Source organism: Lepus europaeus, chromosome 3 (genome assembly GCF_033115175.1).
Source record: "Lepus europaeus isolate LE1 chromosome 3, mLepTim1.pri, whole genome shotgun sequence".
NCBI classification, from domain to species: domain Eukaryota; kingdom Metazoa; phylum Chordata; class Mammalia; order Lagomorpha; family Leporidae; genus Lepus; species Lepus europaeus.
Genome location: NC_084829.1, coordinates 147,869,423 through 147,888,330, shown reverse-complemented (window position 1 = coordinate 147,888,330; position 18,908 = coordinate 147,869,423). Strand labels below are relative to the sequence as shown.

At 40.4% G+C, this 18,908-nt stretch overlaps 1 protein-coding gene across 1 annotated transcript in view; it reads right to left on the bottom strand.

Annotated features, from left to right (window-relative positions):
- The window catches only part of ADGB (androglobin), a 225,895-nt gene that overhangs the window by 18,940 nt on the left and 188,047 nt on the right, over nucleotides 1–18,908 (bottom strand). The window contains exon 35 of the mRNA XM_062187283.1: nucleotides 3,458–3,630. Within this exon, the coding sequence (XP_062043267.1) occupies nucleotides 3,458–3,630 (173 nt within the window). The remainder of the gene's footprint in view (nucleotides 1–3,457; nucleotides 3,631–18,908) is intronic.

Below are 18,908 nucleotides of genomic sequence, written 5' to 3'. Positions count from 1 at the left end.
AGAGAGAGGAAAGACAGAGAGAGAGGGAGGTCTTTCATCTGCTGGTTCACTTCCCAGCTGGCTATAATGGCTGGAGCTGCGCTGATCCGAAGCCAGGAGCCAGGAGCTTCTTCTGGGTGTTCTGCGTGAGTGCAGGGGCCCAAGGACTTGAGCCATCTTCCACTGCTTTCCCATCCCATAGCAGAGAGCTGGATCAGAAGTGGTGTAGCCGGGCCGGCGCCGTGGCTCACTAGGCTAATCCTCCGCCTTGCGGCGCCGGCATACCGGGTTCTAGTCCCGGTCGGGGCACCGATCCTGTCCCGGTTGCCCTCTTCCAGGCCAGCTCTCTGCTGTGGCCAGGGAGTGCAGTGGAGGATGGCCCAAGTGCTTGGGTCCTGCACCCCATGGGAGACCAGGAGAAGCACCTGGCTCCTGCCATCGCATCAGCACGGTGCGCCGGCTGTAGCGCGCCTACCGCGGCGGCCATTGGAGGGTGAACCAACGGCAAAGGAAGACCTTTCTCTCTGGCTCTCTCTCACTGTCCACTCTGCCTGTCAAAAATAAAAAAAAAAAAAAAAGAAGTGGTGTAGCCGGCACTAGAACCATTGCCCCTATGGGATTCCGGCGCTTGAGGCCAGGGCGTTAACCCACTGCACTGCAGTGCTAGCCCCTCCCTCTTGTTCTTAATACCCACTTTGTACTAAAAAGGACATTTCTTTTTTGTTTCCTAAATGATTCTTGATCTGTCCTCTCCTTCCATTCTTTTCATCTATACCTGGTACATCTTGCATTCTGATGGTTGGACTACTGTAATACTTTCTTGAGTGGTTCCTTCATCTCTAGCTTTATCCCCTTAAAATCCAGACTTATAAAAGCTACCTGGTATCTGAAATGTAAGTCTGATTGTGTCAGTACAGTTTTAAATGCCCCATGTTCCAGTCTTGCTTAACCTAAGCACTGATCAAAGCAATTAAATATTTTGTCATTGTGCATATCTCAATTTGTGTGCAGTGCTTTTATGTCACTTGAATTTGAATGCCTTTAGGCCTGAGTTTGCACTCCTCAAATGGGCCTTTCTTACCTATAACCACTGCAGTTACTTAACTGGCCCTCTGAAAGGGTTGTGGAATCTAGGCTGTCTTAGATGCCCAGTCTTCTAATAGGGCTCAGTGCTTTCTTCTAGGTTACTCTCGCCCACCCTTCAACCTCATGCTGCAAAAATATGCACCGATTGAGTTCATGTTTTCCTTAGCATGTCTGTACTCATTGCTTCAAGAAGGTTCAGTTCCTCCTGGAAGAGGCTGGGTTAGGTACTTACCCTTTCTATCACTGCACAATGTCTAACATTAATATTCTCTGTTTACCCTGTTAGACTTTGGGTGTTTTTAGAGCTGTGACTATATCATATTCATGTTAGAAGCCCACATCCCAAGAATATTGCCCTATTCAATTAAGCTTAAAAAAAAAGAATTATTTTGTGAGCCAGAAAGAAAAATAACAGAGTGAGATAGAGATGATAGACAGATGGACATAACATAGGTAGAGTGTATCCCTATCTACTGGTTCTCTACTCTCCAAATTTCCACACTTTGATCTGGGAGCCAGGGATGTAACTCTAATCTCCTATTTGGGTGGCAGTAACTACTTGAGCCATCACCATTGCCTACTGGTGTCTGCATTAGTAAAAAGCAGCGAAGTATACAGTAAGTAGAAAAAAACCTCCCTTTCAGACCAAAGGGAAAGAAAGTTTTAAAGTGAGAATATAATTTTCCTCATGGGCATTGTCTACCTTAGAAAAACTACTACAGAACATGCCTGTGACTATAGACTTGTAGTTCAGGCCACTGAAGATTAGAGATGGGACATGGGCACTCCCTTGACTTGCATCCTCTGATCTGCTTTAACACAAACCAGGAGGAAAAGAAAGCTCGGCATCAGAAGCAATGGGTGGCAGGCCTATTAATGGCTGATCTGTACAGTGATCTGCCCTCAAGGAGACCCAACAGGCCAGTCCACTGCAGTGGCTTTCAATGTGGTAAGCCTGGGCTTCAGCAGAAATCAGCTTGTGAAGAGCCCTGGCAGCTCTGCCAAGAGTTGGATCACTGGAAATGGACCTGCCCTGGAGTTGAAGGATGCCCAGGTCAGAGCCACAGATCTTATTGGCTCTAAGCTGAAAAGCCTTTCACTCAGCCCAACTTCCAAAGTGACCACTGCAGCTGAGGGGATGGTCAAGTAGGGTCAGCAACATTGCAGGAAGAACTGTAAATTTCTTGTTAGAGATGCCCCCTGCCTTTACCTGGCCAGCTCTCCTCCCAGGCCAGCCAAGTAATGAAAGTCAACAGAGTGCCTTCCCCTAGGAGGTTCACACCTCCCTTAGGATATACCCCATGTGAAGAGATAGATAGGTCTAGGCCTCTTAACTTACAAGGCCTAAAGCCCACCAGATTATTATCAAGCCCCTTCTATCAGGTTCTATTTGCCTCTCAATCAGAAAACTTAATTGTAGCTTAGACAGCACCTTTCTTAGCTCCTCTAATAATGACTCTGTCCTTTGTTCTAGACCCTGTCTAGTGCACTTGGGCCTCATTCCTTTGTAATCATAACCTCTACTCTACCACCAATGGCTCTACTCCCAACCTGTGTTACTGATGGTCTTCTTCCCTACTTAATGCTGTATAATTGTTCAAACCTGGTAAATGTCACTCTTAGGATCATTGGTTACTATCCTCACTCTGTCTTTTATGACCTTGTCTAAATATGATCAGATTCGGCAAACTTGGAAGGTTTCCATAGCCTTGGCAACTCATGACGACAGCCTAGGGTGGTTCCTGGCGCCATAAACTAGAGTGTCAATTTGTTTGGTCAACAATAGGAGTCACTGTGCACTTGCTCCTCATGTGGGATCTCTGTCCTTAATGTGCTGTACATTGTGATTTGATGCTATAACTAGTACTCAAACAGTATGTTTCACTTTGTGTTTCTATGTGGGTGCAAACTGTTGAAATCTTTATACTAAATTGATCTTCTGTATATAAAGAGAATTGAAAATGAATCTTGATGTGAATGCAAGGGGAGAGGGAGCGGGAGAGGGGAGGGTTGCGGGTGAGAGGGAAGTTATGGGAGGGGGAAGCCATTGTAATCCATAAGCTGTACACTGGAAGTTTATATTCATTAAATAAAAGTTAAAACAAAAAGCTGGAGTTAAGTGCAGAGCTACATATCAAACCTAGGCATTCCAATATGGGATATGGGTGTTTTCACTGTTAGGCCAAACACCCACCTCAATTCATGTAATATTGAACTGGGAAAAAAGCTTAGGAAAGGTTTCTTGAAATATCTCCAAGAAATCTAGAGCTGATTACTGGAATCAAGGAGATGAAGTTTTCACAGTTTTGTCCCCAGGAAAGATGGGCAAGTAGAGACCCAAAGAACCAACGTTCATTAAGTGGCTGCATAAGGAAAAAAGTATTACGCCCACCTGAGGGTCAAAGCGAGGTGCTGGTTTCTCCTTGCCTGTCTTTTCTTTCTCGGAATACTTTTCTTTGCCTTTCCTTGTTGTTTTAGATGTTCCTGAAGATTTTTGACTGTCACTGCTAGCATGGGAATCCGGGCTTCCCATCGTAATTAATTCCTCATGTTTCTCTGCATGAGCTGGAAAGGATGTAAAAATTAAAACCAGTGAATCATGATATAACAATAAAATCATTTTATGAAGGATCAAGGAGAGCAAGCAAGGAAAATGTAACACGTTTGAATTTCTCTCCTTAAAAATAAATCCAAATAAGGATCTGTTTGGTATTATAAAGATGTTGACTTGTTTTTATAAAAATGAGGTAAGTCATATACCATGTGCTCACCATTGAGGTCATTAAGTTGTTGACTTTGGTATATTCATAAAGTTATGTAAACATTGCTAGTGTTAAATTATTTCTAATATAGATACATTTTATTTCATTTCTTGCTGATTGCTCTGGCTTGTACCTCCAGTACAACACTGAGTTCAGGCCTTCCCTAATCTTATACTCTTCCTTATGCTTGTTTTCGCCTTAGTTTTCTTTTCTTTTTCTTTTAACTTTACAGTTCTTTTTCAGGCAGAAAGTTACTGACTTAATATGTTTTTAAAAGTAGTTATTTGTGACTACAAATTCCTCTCACACTACTTCCACTGCATTCCTTATCTTAATGTGTTTTGTTTACTTTTCCATCCCTTGATACATATCTCTTAATTTCTCTTGTGAGTTCTGTTTTTTGCCTATTGCTCAGGAATCTGTCGTTTAATTTCCACATAGTATTGTGAAATTCTCAGATTTATTTCTTGATAATTTCCAATTTCCTTAATTATGACTAGAGAATACATTTGTATACTATCCATACTTTTTAGATTTATTGCGACTTGTTTAATTGCTTTCTATGTGGGCTGTCTTGCGAAAAGGTCCACACGCATACTTGATACGAATATATGTTTTGCTGTTGTTGAGTGAAGTATTCCATGGAAATCAGGTCAAGTGAGTTTACAGTGTTACCCAAGTCTGCTATTACCACACTGATTTTGTGTTTGCTTGCACTATCCATTATTAAAGTTAGAGTATTGAAATTAGTAATTTTTATTGCTCAATTATCTTTTTTTTCTTTCATTTCTAACAGTTTTTGGTCCTGTATTTTGAATTCTATTGTGAAATCTTTCTTGTTTCTAGTAGCTTTCTTTTGTCTTAAAATTCATTTTTTTCTGGTATTAGTAACACCAGACCAGGTAAATTTTGATTGCTGTTTTGTGTCATTGCTTCCTACACAGGCTGTGTCTCTTGCAGTTGACTGGAGACATCCCTGCATGGCATTACAAGAGCTGTGCAAAGGAAGCAAGATTCCACTCTAAGCAGTCTCTTTCCAGTGATGGGGTCAGACAAGACAGAAATGGATTGGTATAACTTGTGAGTAGAAAAGTAAGAAAAATAAACCTGCAGAAAGATAACAAGATTATTTAAATGAGAACAAGGACAAGGGGAAGGTTAGAGATAAGGAGCCTTGGAACCAGGTTAAGAGGAGAAAAAAGACAAAGGCATTTCTAGGAGTTACATGGTAAAACCTTCGTTTATCAGAAACCCAGGCTACAGGGTAGAGGAGGCCACAGAGGGCACTTTTTCCCTGTGTTCTTTGGTATCTCTGACAGCCGAAACTTTACAGTTGAGGAAACACTGCTTGCATAGAAACAGAAGCCTTAGGTTTCAGGATTTTCACCTTTTGGTATTGCTATGCCTTCTCTACCATGCACAGATGTTGCAGTACGATCCTTTACCTGCAGCTCAATACGAGGTAACTGGGTGGTTACCAACCTCCTGGGTCACAGCTACTTGCCTTAGGTCCTTGCCATGGTGAAACTGAGGTCTTGGTCATCTCCATTCCAAGACACTGTTGACTATATTTTAAAACCCCCTTTGAGGCCAGTGAGGGATAAATAACCTCATAACAACTGGGTGGAAGAACAGTCGTTACCGTTTGGTGCCAGGCCACTCTGACTCTGCTACTGCTGTGCTTACTATAACATCACAATTCACAATTTTGGTCAATGTAAAAATCACCCAGGCAGTGTGGGTGATCCTGTGAGACTGCCTGCCCTACCCATGCAGGAGATTGGGAGGGCATGGCGTGCCATGCTTCCTGGGAGGCAACCTGCAGCTTGGCTGCTGGCAGGTGGCAGGAGCCCTGGGCACATTTCCCCCCACCTCTGCCAATCAGGTAAACTGCTCCTGGTGGTGACCCAGGCCCATCAGGAAAGCTATGTGGCCTTCAAACTGATTGGAGAAGCAGAGCAGCACCAATATCGGCTTCATCCTGTAGAATTAGTGTTGCCCTGAATTAGCCACGCCCCTCCTGCCTGCCCTTTAGACTGTCCATGGTTGTTAATAAAGCGGACATGGTCACCGAAACTTGTCTCTTGCCAAAGAGCACCGTTGCCCCAACCACGAGAACAGCATGCCAGCCTCGTGGGATGAGCCCGCAAGGAAGCCTATACAATTCAGATCTCCAGGCCCACCCCTCAGATATTCCAACTTGGCACTCTGACGTGGGGCCTAGATTTTTAAATCTACAATTCAAAAAATCAAGTGATTTTGATTCAAATGTCTTATGGTTCATGCTCTGAGAAACCCACTTTAAGCAGTCTGTACAGTTTTCTCTTTTGTTCGAAGCAAGTGCTACAATGGAGTGGGCTGAAGGGAAAAACAGCAATGCTGTGGCTGAAATTCCTTCACAAGAATGGATCTCAAACCTCAGCCTGCATCTTGCACCACTTGGAGGATCTGTTATAAAACAGATTTCTGCACACTGTCCCTCTGGATAGATGTGGTGGGTCTGCAACAGAGCCCACATATTTGCATCTTTCACAGAAGCAGGTGTGGTTCTGTGGCTGCTGATCCACGGACCACACTTTGAGAACCACTGGTTACATCTATGAGGTACCCTTACTGTTCCCAACCTGATGGGTCTTTGCTTCAAGTTCTATTCTTTCTAACAATGAGGTATCCAAGTGGTAGGGGAAAAACAATACTCATGAATCCCTTCCATGTGTTTTTGTCTTTTACTTCTCAAACATCACAGAGGGGTTCTGTAACTAACTTACTGACAAGAGTTCCGTCAGCAAGGTATAGCTGTAGAAGCGAGCACAGATGTCGTCCATCTTCTGTGAGTCACTTCATTATAATAGTATTTGTAAAAATATCCTAGATCTTACTGATCACTTGGTGTCCAGTTAGGAGCTATTTTCACACTGGGCACAGATGACCCTGAAGTCTGTGAAAGGATTATGGGCACCACCCTTTGGCAAGGGGGGAAACTTGCCCTGCCAACAATTCCAGCTGCTGGGGAAAATCCTTTGTTCGACTGACTTGGAAGTGTGTCCTGGCTCAGCCACTGGGCAGGTTAACTTTGGCAGGTTTATTACATTGTTTTAGGCTTAAGTTTCCTCCTCTGTATGACAGAGAAACTAATTTCACCAAAGTGCTTAAAATAATCAATGTAGAACATTAAAAATAGGCTCATACCTAATATCATTCATCTTGGGTTTTTAAGATGCTTAACAAATGTTGGCTGAAATTAAATCTAAAGCTGTCCGATGAAGTATTTCTGAAGCTCTGCTCTCTCATTACCCATAGTTCTTAGTGTCTGAGTCTTACATTTAGGTGTATTTGCTTCCATTAAATGGAATATACTGTAGTATTCAAAGGCACAGACCAACAGTATAAAAGCTAACCTATTAGCTGAATTTATTCAAAATCATAATACCAAAAATTACATATGAAAGCAGATGACATTAATAAGTATGATTTTGCTTCAGATCCTCCAGTCCACTACCTCAGTGAAATTCAGTCATGTCAGTAAGCAATTTTTATAAAACTTTGGTATTGAACTGCAATAAACTAGAGGTGGCACTGTTGTCTCATGTTAACCAGAGACCAGGTTTTACAAACATTTATAACTGAACTATTGTAGACTGTGCTGCAGTTCAGACTTTATTTTTTATCATGGGCCATAAATTTGAATTTTTGAAAATACATGAAATGATATATTTTGTTCCACATAGACATTAAATGTTTTTAATTGAGTAAACAGGACAAGAATTCTTTTGATGTTGGGATAAGCATGTTAAGTTAGGTCACCAATATACCAATAAAACAAATCATTGATTAATTTCCTCTTGACATAAAGTACTCAACTTTTAAAAGCAAGCTAATTTGATGGTTTTAAGTTAGTAGTAAATTAATTTTTCTGAAGTATAGAATACCCTTAAAATTAGAGTGTGTAGGTTTTGAGTTGCAAATATATTGAAGCAGAGCAGCTGACATATTGATATGTTTTAGTTTAATCAAGTTGACTACCAAAATTCACTTTTATAAACATGATATTCAGGACTGATTATTCTGAATTCAAAGCTGCTTGACTTTGAAAAGAATGGCTCAGCAATTCTTTCAAGTAGAAAATTTTCCTATTCATTTTAAATACAGTTCACTTTTGTGTTTCCTTGCTTTCTGCTTTTCAATAAGTGCATTATGCAACGCAAGGTGTAATTTAATTTAAATGCTGCTCATTCATACATAAATTTGTCAAATGTGATTTCAAAGAAGAAATTACATATAATTATTTCTGATGACTTACTTTCTAGCTGAAGTACATAATAATAATAATAATAATAATAATAATAATAATAGTGTTTTTTTAGTGATACTAAGTTCCAGGAACTTTATTATCTTGAAGCTTCACAACCTTGAGGGAAAGCATTATTATTCTAATTTACAGAGGATAAATGACCAAGGTGAGCGTGGTTGGACTGTGGCCAGATTAAGCAGTGTGCTGTATTTCCCCATGTAACAACTTCTTTTTAAAATCTGCTTCATATCCTTAATGTTGTTCAGTTATCCAACTCTATATTTTTATATTTTTCTATTCCATGAACTCTTCTACTATGTTCACTTCAAATATCAATATTTTATTTCATGTTTCTTTAATGTTTTAACACATATTCATTAATGTACTTAAATATTTTAATGTGATAGTTATAGTTTCTTACCATTATGCTAGATAATTTGAAATTGAGACAATTAAAATACCTTAGGAAAAACATAATAAAATCCAATTATAAATGTTTATGCTTACTAAGGTAACATAGACAGCTCCATAAATAATAGACAGTTATTTATGGGGTACACAAGAAATACCTGAAACCAACACGACTGTATATTATTATTTTTCCCCTTCAATTGTCCTTGCTAGATATTCAGTTTCCATTCAGCATTCTATTGGTGCCAGTAAGTAACTAGGTGACCTAGGGCAAGCTACTTAGATGCTGGAGCTTCAGTTTGCTCATCAGCAACATGGCAACAGTCGTACCATCTTCCTCCTAAGTTTGTTGTGAACTAAATGTGTCAGTATAAGCTAAAGGCTTTACAAGTCCTCTGACAGATGAGGCAGGGGATGTGGCACAACAGGCTAAACTTGTACTTGAGACGACTGCATTCTGTATGGGAGTGCTTGGGATCAACATCTGCTACCACTTCCTGTCCAGCTTCCTGCTAAGGTACCTGGGAGGCAGCAATTGGCAACCCAAGTACTTGGATTCCTGCCACCTACATGGGAAACCCAGAAGGAATTCCCAACTCTTGTCTACAGTCTGGCCCAGCCCCAGCAGATGAGTGAAACAGCAAATGGAAGATCTCTCTCCCTCTACTCCTCTCCTCCCCACTGGTCTCCTCCCTACTGGTCTCCTCCCCTCCCCTCCCCTCCCCTCTCCTCTCCTCTCCTCTCCTCTCCTCTCCTCTCCTCTCCTCTCCTCTCCTCCCCTCCCCTCCCCTCCCCTCCCCTCTCCTCTCCCCTCCCCTCCCCTCCCTTCCTCTCCTCTCCTCTCCTCTCCTCTCCTCTCCTCTCCTCTCCTCTCCTCTCCTCCTCTCTCCTCTCCTCTCTTCTTTTTAATTTTCAAATAAATAAATAAAAATAAAACTTTTAAAAAGCATCTGATAGAGTCCAGCTTGGTGGTGAAGTGGCCACCTGTAATGCCAGCATCTCATATGAATCCTAGCGGCTGTACTTCTGATCCAGCTCCCTGTTACTATGCCAGGGAAAGTAGTGGAGGATAGCCCAAGTGCTTGGGCCTTTACCACCCATGTGGCACAGAATAAGCTCTTGGCTCCTGGTTTTGGTATGGCCCAGTCCTGCCCAATACAGCCATTTGGGTAGTGAACAAGCAGGTGGAAGACCTTTTTCTCTGTCTCTTCTCAATCCCATTTGTAACTCTGCCTTTCAAATAAATAAAAATAAATGTTTTTAAAAAGGAAGCATCTGATATAGGGGCTATCCTTGTGGCATAGCAGATAAAGTCACCGCCCGTGGTGCCAGCAAACCATATATGCATTGGTTTGTGTCCTGGCTGCTCCATTTCTGTCCCAGTTCTCTGCTAGTGGTTTGGGAAAATCAGCAGAAGATGGCTCCTGACTCCTGACTTTGGCTTGGTCCAGTCTTGGCCATTGCAGCCATCTGGGGAGTGAATCAGTGGATGGAAGACCTCTCTTTCTACTTCTCTTTTCCCTCCTTTTTGTAATTCTAAATTTCTAAATAAATAAATAAAACTTTTTTTAAAAGCATCTGATATAAATGTTAGCAGCTGGAGCTGGTGCTGTGGCATAGCAGGTAAAGCTGCCACCTGCAATGCCAGCATCCCATATGGGCACTGCTCCACTTCTGACCCAGCTCTCTGCTATGGGAAAGCAGAAGAAGATGGCCCAAGTTCTTGGGCTTTTGTACCCATGTTGGAGACGCAGAAGAAGCTCTTGGCTCCTGGTTCCTGGCTTCAGATCAGCGCAGCTCCAGCCACTGCGGCCATCTGGGTAGTGAATCAATGGATGGAAGACTTTCTCTCTCTCTCTCTCTCTCTTTCTTTCTATCTCTGTAACTCTGCCTTTCAAATAAATAAATAAATCTTTAAAAAATGTTAACAGTTATACTGTACCACCATTGCTACTAGGAGTCAGAAATCTAGAGATTTCTAGAGAGATCCTGGGTTTCAGAGCAAGGCAGCTGTAGGTTGGAATCTTCACTTTGCTCTTGCTTAGCTATGAAAATTTAGGCAAATTATTTACAGTATCTAAGCCTCAGTTCTTTATCTGTAACATTGAGATGATAGTAACACCTTCTTTTTGAGAAAACTAGGAATAATTCTGGAAGAGTATTTAAGAGACAAGGAGGACTCTAATAACACTCAACTAATCATATTTTATTAAACTTCTAGCTCTCTCTGGAGTTTCTTTTACATCTACAAAATAGGAGTTTCCTTATTAAAATAGTGTATGCTCATTTAATTCTGACATACATATTTATAATTTAAATTTGTTTTTAGATACTGAAAAATATAAATGAAAAAGTCAATTTACTAACAAGTACCAGCACCCAGAAATAACCACTTTAACATATTGATATAGATGCTTCTTCATTTTTTTTTCTGTTTGTACTCCCTTTTCCTTTATAATCACTTAAATTTTTTTGAAAAGTAATGGGAATTTAGGGTTGCCAGTGCCTAACTCTATGAACTCTATTCTTCTTTGGTTTGGTTGAAAGGTATAGGTTAAAAAAAAAGTTATAGATCCTTCAAGGGCACATAAGTTTTGATTTGGACCATAGAGAGTAATGGTTAATTTAAGGATGACTGACAGTGACAGCCTGGCAGTAAAAGAACACAGAGATGAAAAGAAGAGAGTTGCGTGAGAGTAAGGGTAAGTAAATACAATTTAAGGATTTTTCCCACTTATTTTCCATCAGAAGTTTGGAGGTATTTGTGGTAGATTCTGAACTAATCAAAGTGCTTAAACTCACAGCTATCAATAATAAAAATAAAAAGCCAAGGAATGGGGATGTGATTGGGCTCAGGAAACCTTTAGAGCCCAGGATCTGGAGAAGGGAGTCAGACTGGAAGCTCTGGTTCAGGGAGTGACAAGCACAGTGGCACCAAAAGGCAAATGGCCTGTACAGCCATAGGCGGGAACCAGTGGCATATCCAGGTTCAGAGGTGGCCTGAGAAGAGTTTTCAGCTCCCATCTCACATTCTTTATGACATAATTGTGTTCTTGTCTGATAGATCCAATTCTTGTCAAATCTGTACTTCAGACCTGCTTGGGTGTGCTGGGCAATGAGGCCGGCTGTGGATGGGGACGTTAAGGAGAATGAAGAAATGTTCCAGCAAAATTCATATTCCCAGACTGTGTTTAGGGAATTCACACGAGGCTTCGCATATCACTCTTGAGCTGTCCTACTGCCAGGTGTTCAAATAGCAATATTTGAGCACTTGCTCTGGAGGTTTGACATGTCACACACACTTGTAATGAGGAAAGGCCTGGGCACTCTGGCTTCTTTGCTAACACTTTGCCTCCTTGTGTCTGCGTGAGACATTGATCAAAGATCACAGCACTTTCTGGCTGAGCCCGAAACATGGCCTGACAAACTTATGAACAATCTTATGAACAAGTCCAGAAGTCACTGGGATGGAAGCACACCTGCTGTCAGCAGCATAGCACATTCGAGCTCTCCTTCAGTAACCTTTTGCTAGAATCCTCAGACTAGTTCTAGAGACACAAAGATGAACCTGAGGGAGGCATAGTCCTTGGCCTGACAGAGCAAGTTAGCAGAGGAGGTAAATAGTGTTCACACCATGCAATGTGCTACTTTTGGAAGTGCACGCAATGCATTCAAAAGGAACTAGGGACTCTTGGTATCCTTATTTATGATATTTGAGATGGTTTTGACCCATACTAGAATCTTTCCTTTTTAGTAAAAGTTAAGCCTAGTAACCCTAACTAACTGCAGTCTCTTAAATTCTGTATAAACAAACCTTTATTAATCCTTCCTTGTCAGGTCAACATGGACAATACAGGCTAGCAAACAAAGGAACAGGTCTTTGACAGCAAATATGCACAGTGATAATGCAAGTGGCATACATTTATGGTTCCTTCATTCATTCAAGAAATTCTAGGAGCTCCTTGGTTACCTAGAGTGGGTCATTGCAGTGGGACTGTGCTCAAAGTGAGGACAGCACAGATCATTTGTGCAGTTCATACAGAGGAATGAATGAGTATTGAACACACTGGGGACTAACACCAGGCATTGCTCAGCTTGGAGGAGAGAAGGTGAGGGGGTAACCACACCAACAGAAGTGACCACCCTTCTGTTAACAAGAGGATATTGACCATGCCCAACTTGGGTATTATCCTGGATACTTGCCCCTTTCTGGAGAACTGACCAGAGCTACTTGGCCACACTTACCACACACCTCTTAGTATTCCCTGAAAGTACATACATTCCACTAAGCCACAGAGGCATAGCTCAAAGATAAAAGCCATTAGAGGGGGAAAACTTATAATTAACTGCACAAATGACTAAAAATAAACACAGATATTCAAGAAAAAAGAAGAAGGAAAACACCACGATCCCCACAGGAATACAACAACATTTCAATATTAGAATGTGAAGATGAAGACATTGATGAAATGCCAGAAATGGAATTCAAAAAATTAATCATGGATTACTCAAAAACAATCAGAAGCAAATCCATGAACTAAAGAATACCATACATAACATGAATGAAAAATTCTCCCATGAAATTGAGATTTTTAAAGAGAAATAAAAATGGAAATTATAAATGAAGAATTCAATAGATCAAACAAAAAAGGTAGTAAAAGATTTAACAACAGACTTGAGGCAGAACAAAGAATATCTAAGCTAGAAGACAAATCTTTAGAAGTCTTTTAGAGGAAAAAAAAAGAAATAAAGAAATTAGAAAACTTAAAAAGCAGTGTTGGAGATTTTTTTTTTTAATTTTTTTTTTTTTATTTTTGACAGGCAGAGTGGACAGAGAGAGAGAGAGACAGAGAGAAAGGTCTTCCTTTGCCGTTGGTTCACCCTCCAATGGCCGCCGCGGTAGCGCGCTGCGGCTGGCGCACCGTGCTGTTCCGATGGCAGGAGCCAGGTGCTTATCCTGGTCTCCCATGGGGTGCAGAGCCCAAACACTTGGGCCATCCTCCACTGCACTCCCTGGCCACAGCAGAGAGCTGGCCTGGAAGAGGGGCAACCGGGACAGGATCGGTGCCCCGACCGGGACTAGAACCCGGTGTGCCGGCGCCACAAGGCGGAGGATTAGCCTGTTGAGCCATGGCGCTGGCCTAGTGTTGGAGATTTAAAGGTACTATCAAATGACCCAACATATGGGTAGTTGCTAAAGGTATGGAAAGAAAGAATGGACTAGAAGGCCTATTTAGTGAAATGATTACAGAAAACTTTCCTAATTTGGAGAAAGAAAGGGGCATACAAGTACAGGAACCACATAGAACTCCCAACAGACATGATCAGAAAAGATCTTCACCACAATACATTGTACTCAAACTTTCCACAGTAAAACATAAAAAAATTCTAAAATTACATGACAGAAACACCTTATTACTTTCAGAGGATCTATAGTTAGAATCACAGCTGACTTATCATCAGAAACCCTACAGGCTAACAGAGAATGGTGAGATATAGTCCAAGTCTTAAGAGAAAAATAACTGTCAACCCAGAATATTTTACTCTGCAAAGCTCTGATTTATGAATGAAGGTTGAAAAAGACTGTCCATAACAAACAGAAATTGAAAGAATTTGTCACCAAATTTCCAGCCTTAAAAAGATGCTTAAGGATGTGCTATACACAGAAACACAGAACAATAATCATCATTATGAAATAATGTTAAAGCACAAAATCCCCCAGTAAAAGTACTAAAGAAATACTAAGTAAATAATAGGAATATTTCTGGGAAAATGCAGGGACAAGCTGTTTCTTATTAATAGTTACCTTGAATGTAAATGACCTCAACTCTCCAGTTAAAAGATAAACTGGCTGAATAAATTACAAAAACGAGACCCATCTATTTGCTGAAACACATCTTACCAACAAAGACACATGAAAACCAAAGTGAAAGGATATAAAAATATAATCCATGCTAACAGAAAACAAAAAATGTCAGGAGTAGCCATCCTAATATCAGACAAAATAGACTTTAACATAAACACTGTTAAAAGAGATGAAAAAGGGCACTATGTAGTGATTAAGGGATCAATTCAGCAGGAAGTTGTTACTATAATAACATACTATAATAAATGTAGACAGAAGATCAATGAAGAAAAAACAGAACCTTCACACTATGGACCAAATGGACCTATTGATATCTACCAAAATTTATCCCCCAGTTGCAGGATACACATTATTCTCATCAATAGAAGAACTTTCCATAGGATAGACAATATGCTAGGCCATAGAGCATGTCTCACCAAATTGAAAAAAATCAAAATCATGCCATGCATCTTCTCTGACCACAATAAAACAAAGCTGGAAATTGACATCTCAAGAATCTCTAGAACATACTTAAATACATGGAGACTGAACAACATCTTCCTTAATGAACAGTGGGTCACACAGAAGAAATCAAAATGGAAGTTAAAAAAAAAAAACTTCTGGAAATGAATGAAAGTGACAATACATCATATCAAGGCTTATGTGATTCAGTAAAAGCAGTGTTGAGAGGCAAGTTTACAGTAATCAGTGGCTACATGAAGAAATTGGAAAGGCAGCAAATAAATTAGTTATCAATGCATCTAAAGGACCTAGAAAAACTACACCAAACTAAACCCAAAATTAATAGGAGGATAACAATAATTAAAATTTGAGAATAAACAAAATTGAAGCCCAAAAATAATACAAATGATCAATGAAATAAACAGCTGGTTTTTTGAAAAAATAAACAAAATAGACACACCATTGGCCCAACTAACCAAGAAAAGAGGGGGAAGACCCAAACCAATGAAATAAGAGAAGAAAAATGAAATGTAACAACAGATACTACAGAAATAAAAGAATCAACAGGAATTAATACAAGGAGCTGTAGGCCAACAAATTGGGAAACATGGAAGAAATAGATAGATCCTTTGTCCACTCTCACTACTGCTACTCAATATAGTTCTGGAAGTTTTAGCCAGAGCCAATAGGCAAGAAAAAGAAATTAAAGGGATACAAATTGGGAAGAAAGAACTCAAACTATCCCTTTTTGCAGATGATATGATTCTTTAATTAGGGCACCCAAAGAACTCTACTAAGAGACTGCTGGAACTCATCGAAGAGTTTGGCAAAGTAGCAGGATATAAAATCAATGCACAAAAATAAACAATCATTGTATACATAGGCAATGCCATGGCTGAGAAAGAACTTCTAAGATCAACCCCACTCACAATAGCTACAAAAACAATCAAATACCTTGGAATCAACTTAACCAAGGATCTGTATGATGAGAATTACAAAATCTTAAAGAAAGAAATAGAAGATGATACCAAAACATAGTAAAAATCTTCCATGTTCATGGATTGGAAGAATCAATATCATCAAAATGTCCATTCTCCCAAAAGCAATATATACATTCAATGCAATACCAATCAAAATACCAAAGACATTCTTCTGAGATCTGAAAAAAATGAGGCTGAAATTCATATGGAGGCACAGGAGACCTCGAATAGCTAAAGCAATCCTGTACAACAAAAACAAAGCTGGAGGAATCACAATACCAGATTTCAGGACATACTCAGGGCAGTTATAATCAACAGAAAATGCTACTGGTATAGAAACAGATGGATAGACCAATGGAACAGAATAGAGACACCAGATGAATCCAAACATCTACAGCCAACTTATATTTGATCAAGGATCAAAAATCAATTCCTGGAGCAAGGACAGTCTATTCAACAAATGGTGCTGGGAAAACTGGATTTCCACGTGCAGAAGCATGAAGGAAGACCCCTACCTTTCACCTTACACAAAAATCCACTCAACATGGATTAAAGATCTAAATCTATATCCTGACAACATCAAATTATTAGAGAACATTGGAGAAACCCTGCAAGATACAGGCAAAGGCAAAGACTTCTTGGAAAAAGAAGGCACAGGCTGTCAAAGCCAAAATTAACAATTGGGATTACATCAAATTAGGAAGTTTCTGTACTGCAAAAGAAATAATCGGGAAAGTGAAGAGGTAATCAACAAAATGGGAAAAATATTTGCAAACTATGCTACAGATAAAGGGTTGATAACCAGAATCTACAAAGAAATCAAGAAACTCCACAACAACAAAACAAACAACCCACTTAAGAGATGGGCCAAAGACCTCAACAGACATCTTGCCAAAGAGGAAATCCAAATGGCCAACAGACACATGAAAAAATGTTCAAGATCACTAGCAATCAGTGAAATGAAAATCAAAACCACAATGAGGTTTCACCTCACCCAGGTTAGGATGGCTCACATACAGAAACCTACCAACTACAGATGCTGGTGAGGATGTGGGGAAAAAGGGACACTAAGCCACTGTTGGTGGGAATGCAAACTGGTTAAGCCACTATGGAATTAGTCTGGAGATTTCTCAGAAACCTGAATATAACCCTACCATACAACTCAGCCATCCCACTCCTTGGAATTTACCCAAAGGATATTAAATTGGCAAATAAAAGAGCTGTCTGCACCTCAATGTTTATCGCAGCTTAATTCACAATAGCTAAAACCTGGAATCAACCTAAATGCCCATCAACAGTAGACTGGATAAAGAAATTATGGGACATGTACTCTATAGAATACTATACAGCAGTAAAATAAATTAAATCCAATCATTTGCAACAAGATGGAGGAATCTGTAAAACATCATGTTGAGTGAATTAAGCCAGTCCCAAAGGAACAAATATCAAATGTTTTCCCTGATCAGTGACAACTAACCAAGTACCAAAAAGGAAACCTATTGAAGTGAAATGGACACTATGAGAAACAATGACTTGATCAGTCCTTGTCCTGACTGTTGAGGAACAGCTTAATACTTTATCCCTTTTAGTATTTTTTTTTGTTCTACTTAATACTATTTGTTGATCTCTTTAATTAACAATTATTCTTAGGTGTTTAAATTTAACTGAAAAGTGATCCCTGTTAAATATGAGTGGGAATAAGAGAGGGAGGAGATGTACAGTTCGGCACATGCTCAATTGGACTTGCCCCAAATGGTAGAGCTAGAAACGTGTTGTAGGACGCACAATTTAATCTTTAGACCTTATAAAAGAGATGACTAACATTTTTCTGTAATAGCATAGCCAAAATAAGAACTTAAATAATAACCTCATAGCTAGATTTACTTCGCCATCAGCAAAGTAAACAGTAAGTAGGAAAAAAACTCCCTTTCAGACCAAACAGAAAGAAAGTTTTAAAGTGAGAATATAATTTTCCTCATAGGAATTGTCTACCTTAGAAAAATTACTACAGAACATGCCTGTGACTATAGACTTGTAGTTCAGGCCACTGAAGATTAGAGATGGGACTTGGGCACTCCCTTGACTTGCATCCTCTGGTCTGCTTTAACACAAACCAGGAGGAAAAGAAAGCTCGGCATCAGAAGCAATGGGTGGCAGGCCTATTAATGGCTGATCTGTACAGTGATCTGTCCTCAAGGAGACCCAACAGGCCAGTCCACTGCAGTGGCTTTCAATGTGGTAAGCCTGGGCTTCAGCAGAAGTCAGCTTGTGAAGAGCCCTGGCAGCTCTACCAAGAGTTGGATCACTGGAAATGGACCTGCCCTGGAGTCGAAGGATGCCCAGGTCAGAGCCACAGATCTTATTGGCTCTAAGCTGAAAAGCCTTTCACTCAGCCCAACTTCCAAAGTGACCACTGCAGCTGAGGGGATGGCCAAGTAGGGTCAGCAACATTGTAGGCAGAACTGTAAATTTCCTGTTAGAGATGCCACCTGCCTTTACCTGGCCAGCTCTCCTCCCAGGCCAGCCAAGTAATGCAAGTCAACAGAGTGCCTTCCCCTAGGAGGTTCACACCTCCCTTAGGATATACCCCATGTGAAGAGATAGATAGGTCTGGGCCTCTCAACTTACAAGGCCTAAAGCCCACCAGATTATTATCAAGCCCCTTCTATCAGGTTCTATTTGCCTCTCAATCAGAAAACTTAATTGTAGCTTAGACAGCACCTTTCTTAGCTCCTCTAATAATGACTCTGTCCTTTGTTCTAGACCCTGTCTAGCGCACTTGGGCCTCATTCCTTTGTAATCATAACCTCTACTCTACCACCAATGGCTCTACTCCCAACCTGTGTGTACTGATGGTCTTCTTCCCTACTTAATGCTGTGTAATTGTTCAAACCTGGTAAATGCCACTCTTAGGATCATTGGTTACTATCCTCACTCTGTCTTTTATGACCTTGTCTAAATATGATCAGAGTCGGCCAACTGGGAAGGTTTCCATAGCCTTGGCAACTCATGATGACAGCCTAGGGTGGTTACTGGCGCCATAAACTAGAGTGTCAATTTGTTGGGTCAACAACAGGAGTCACTGTGCACTT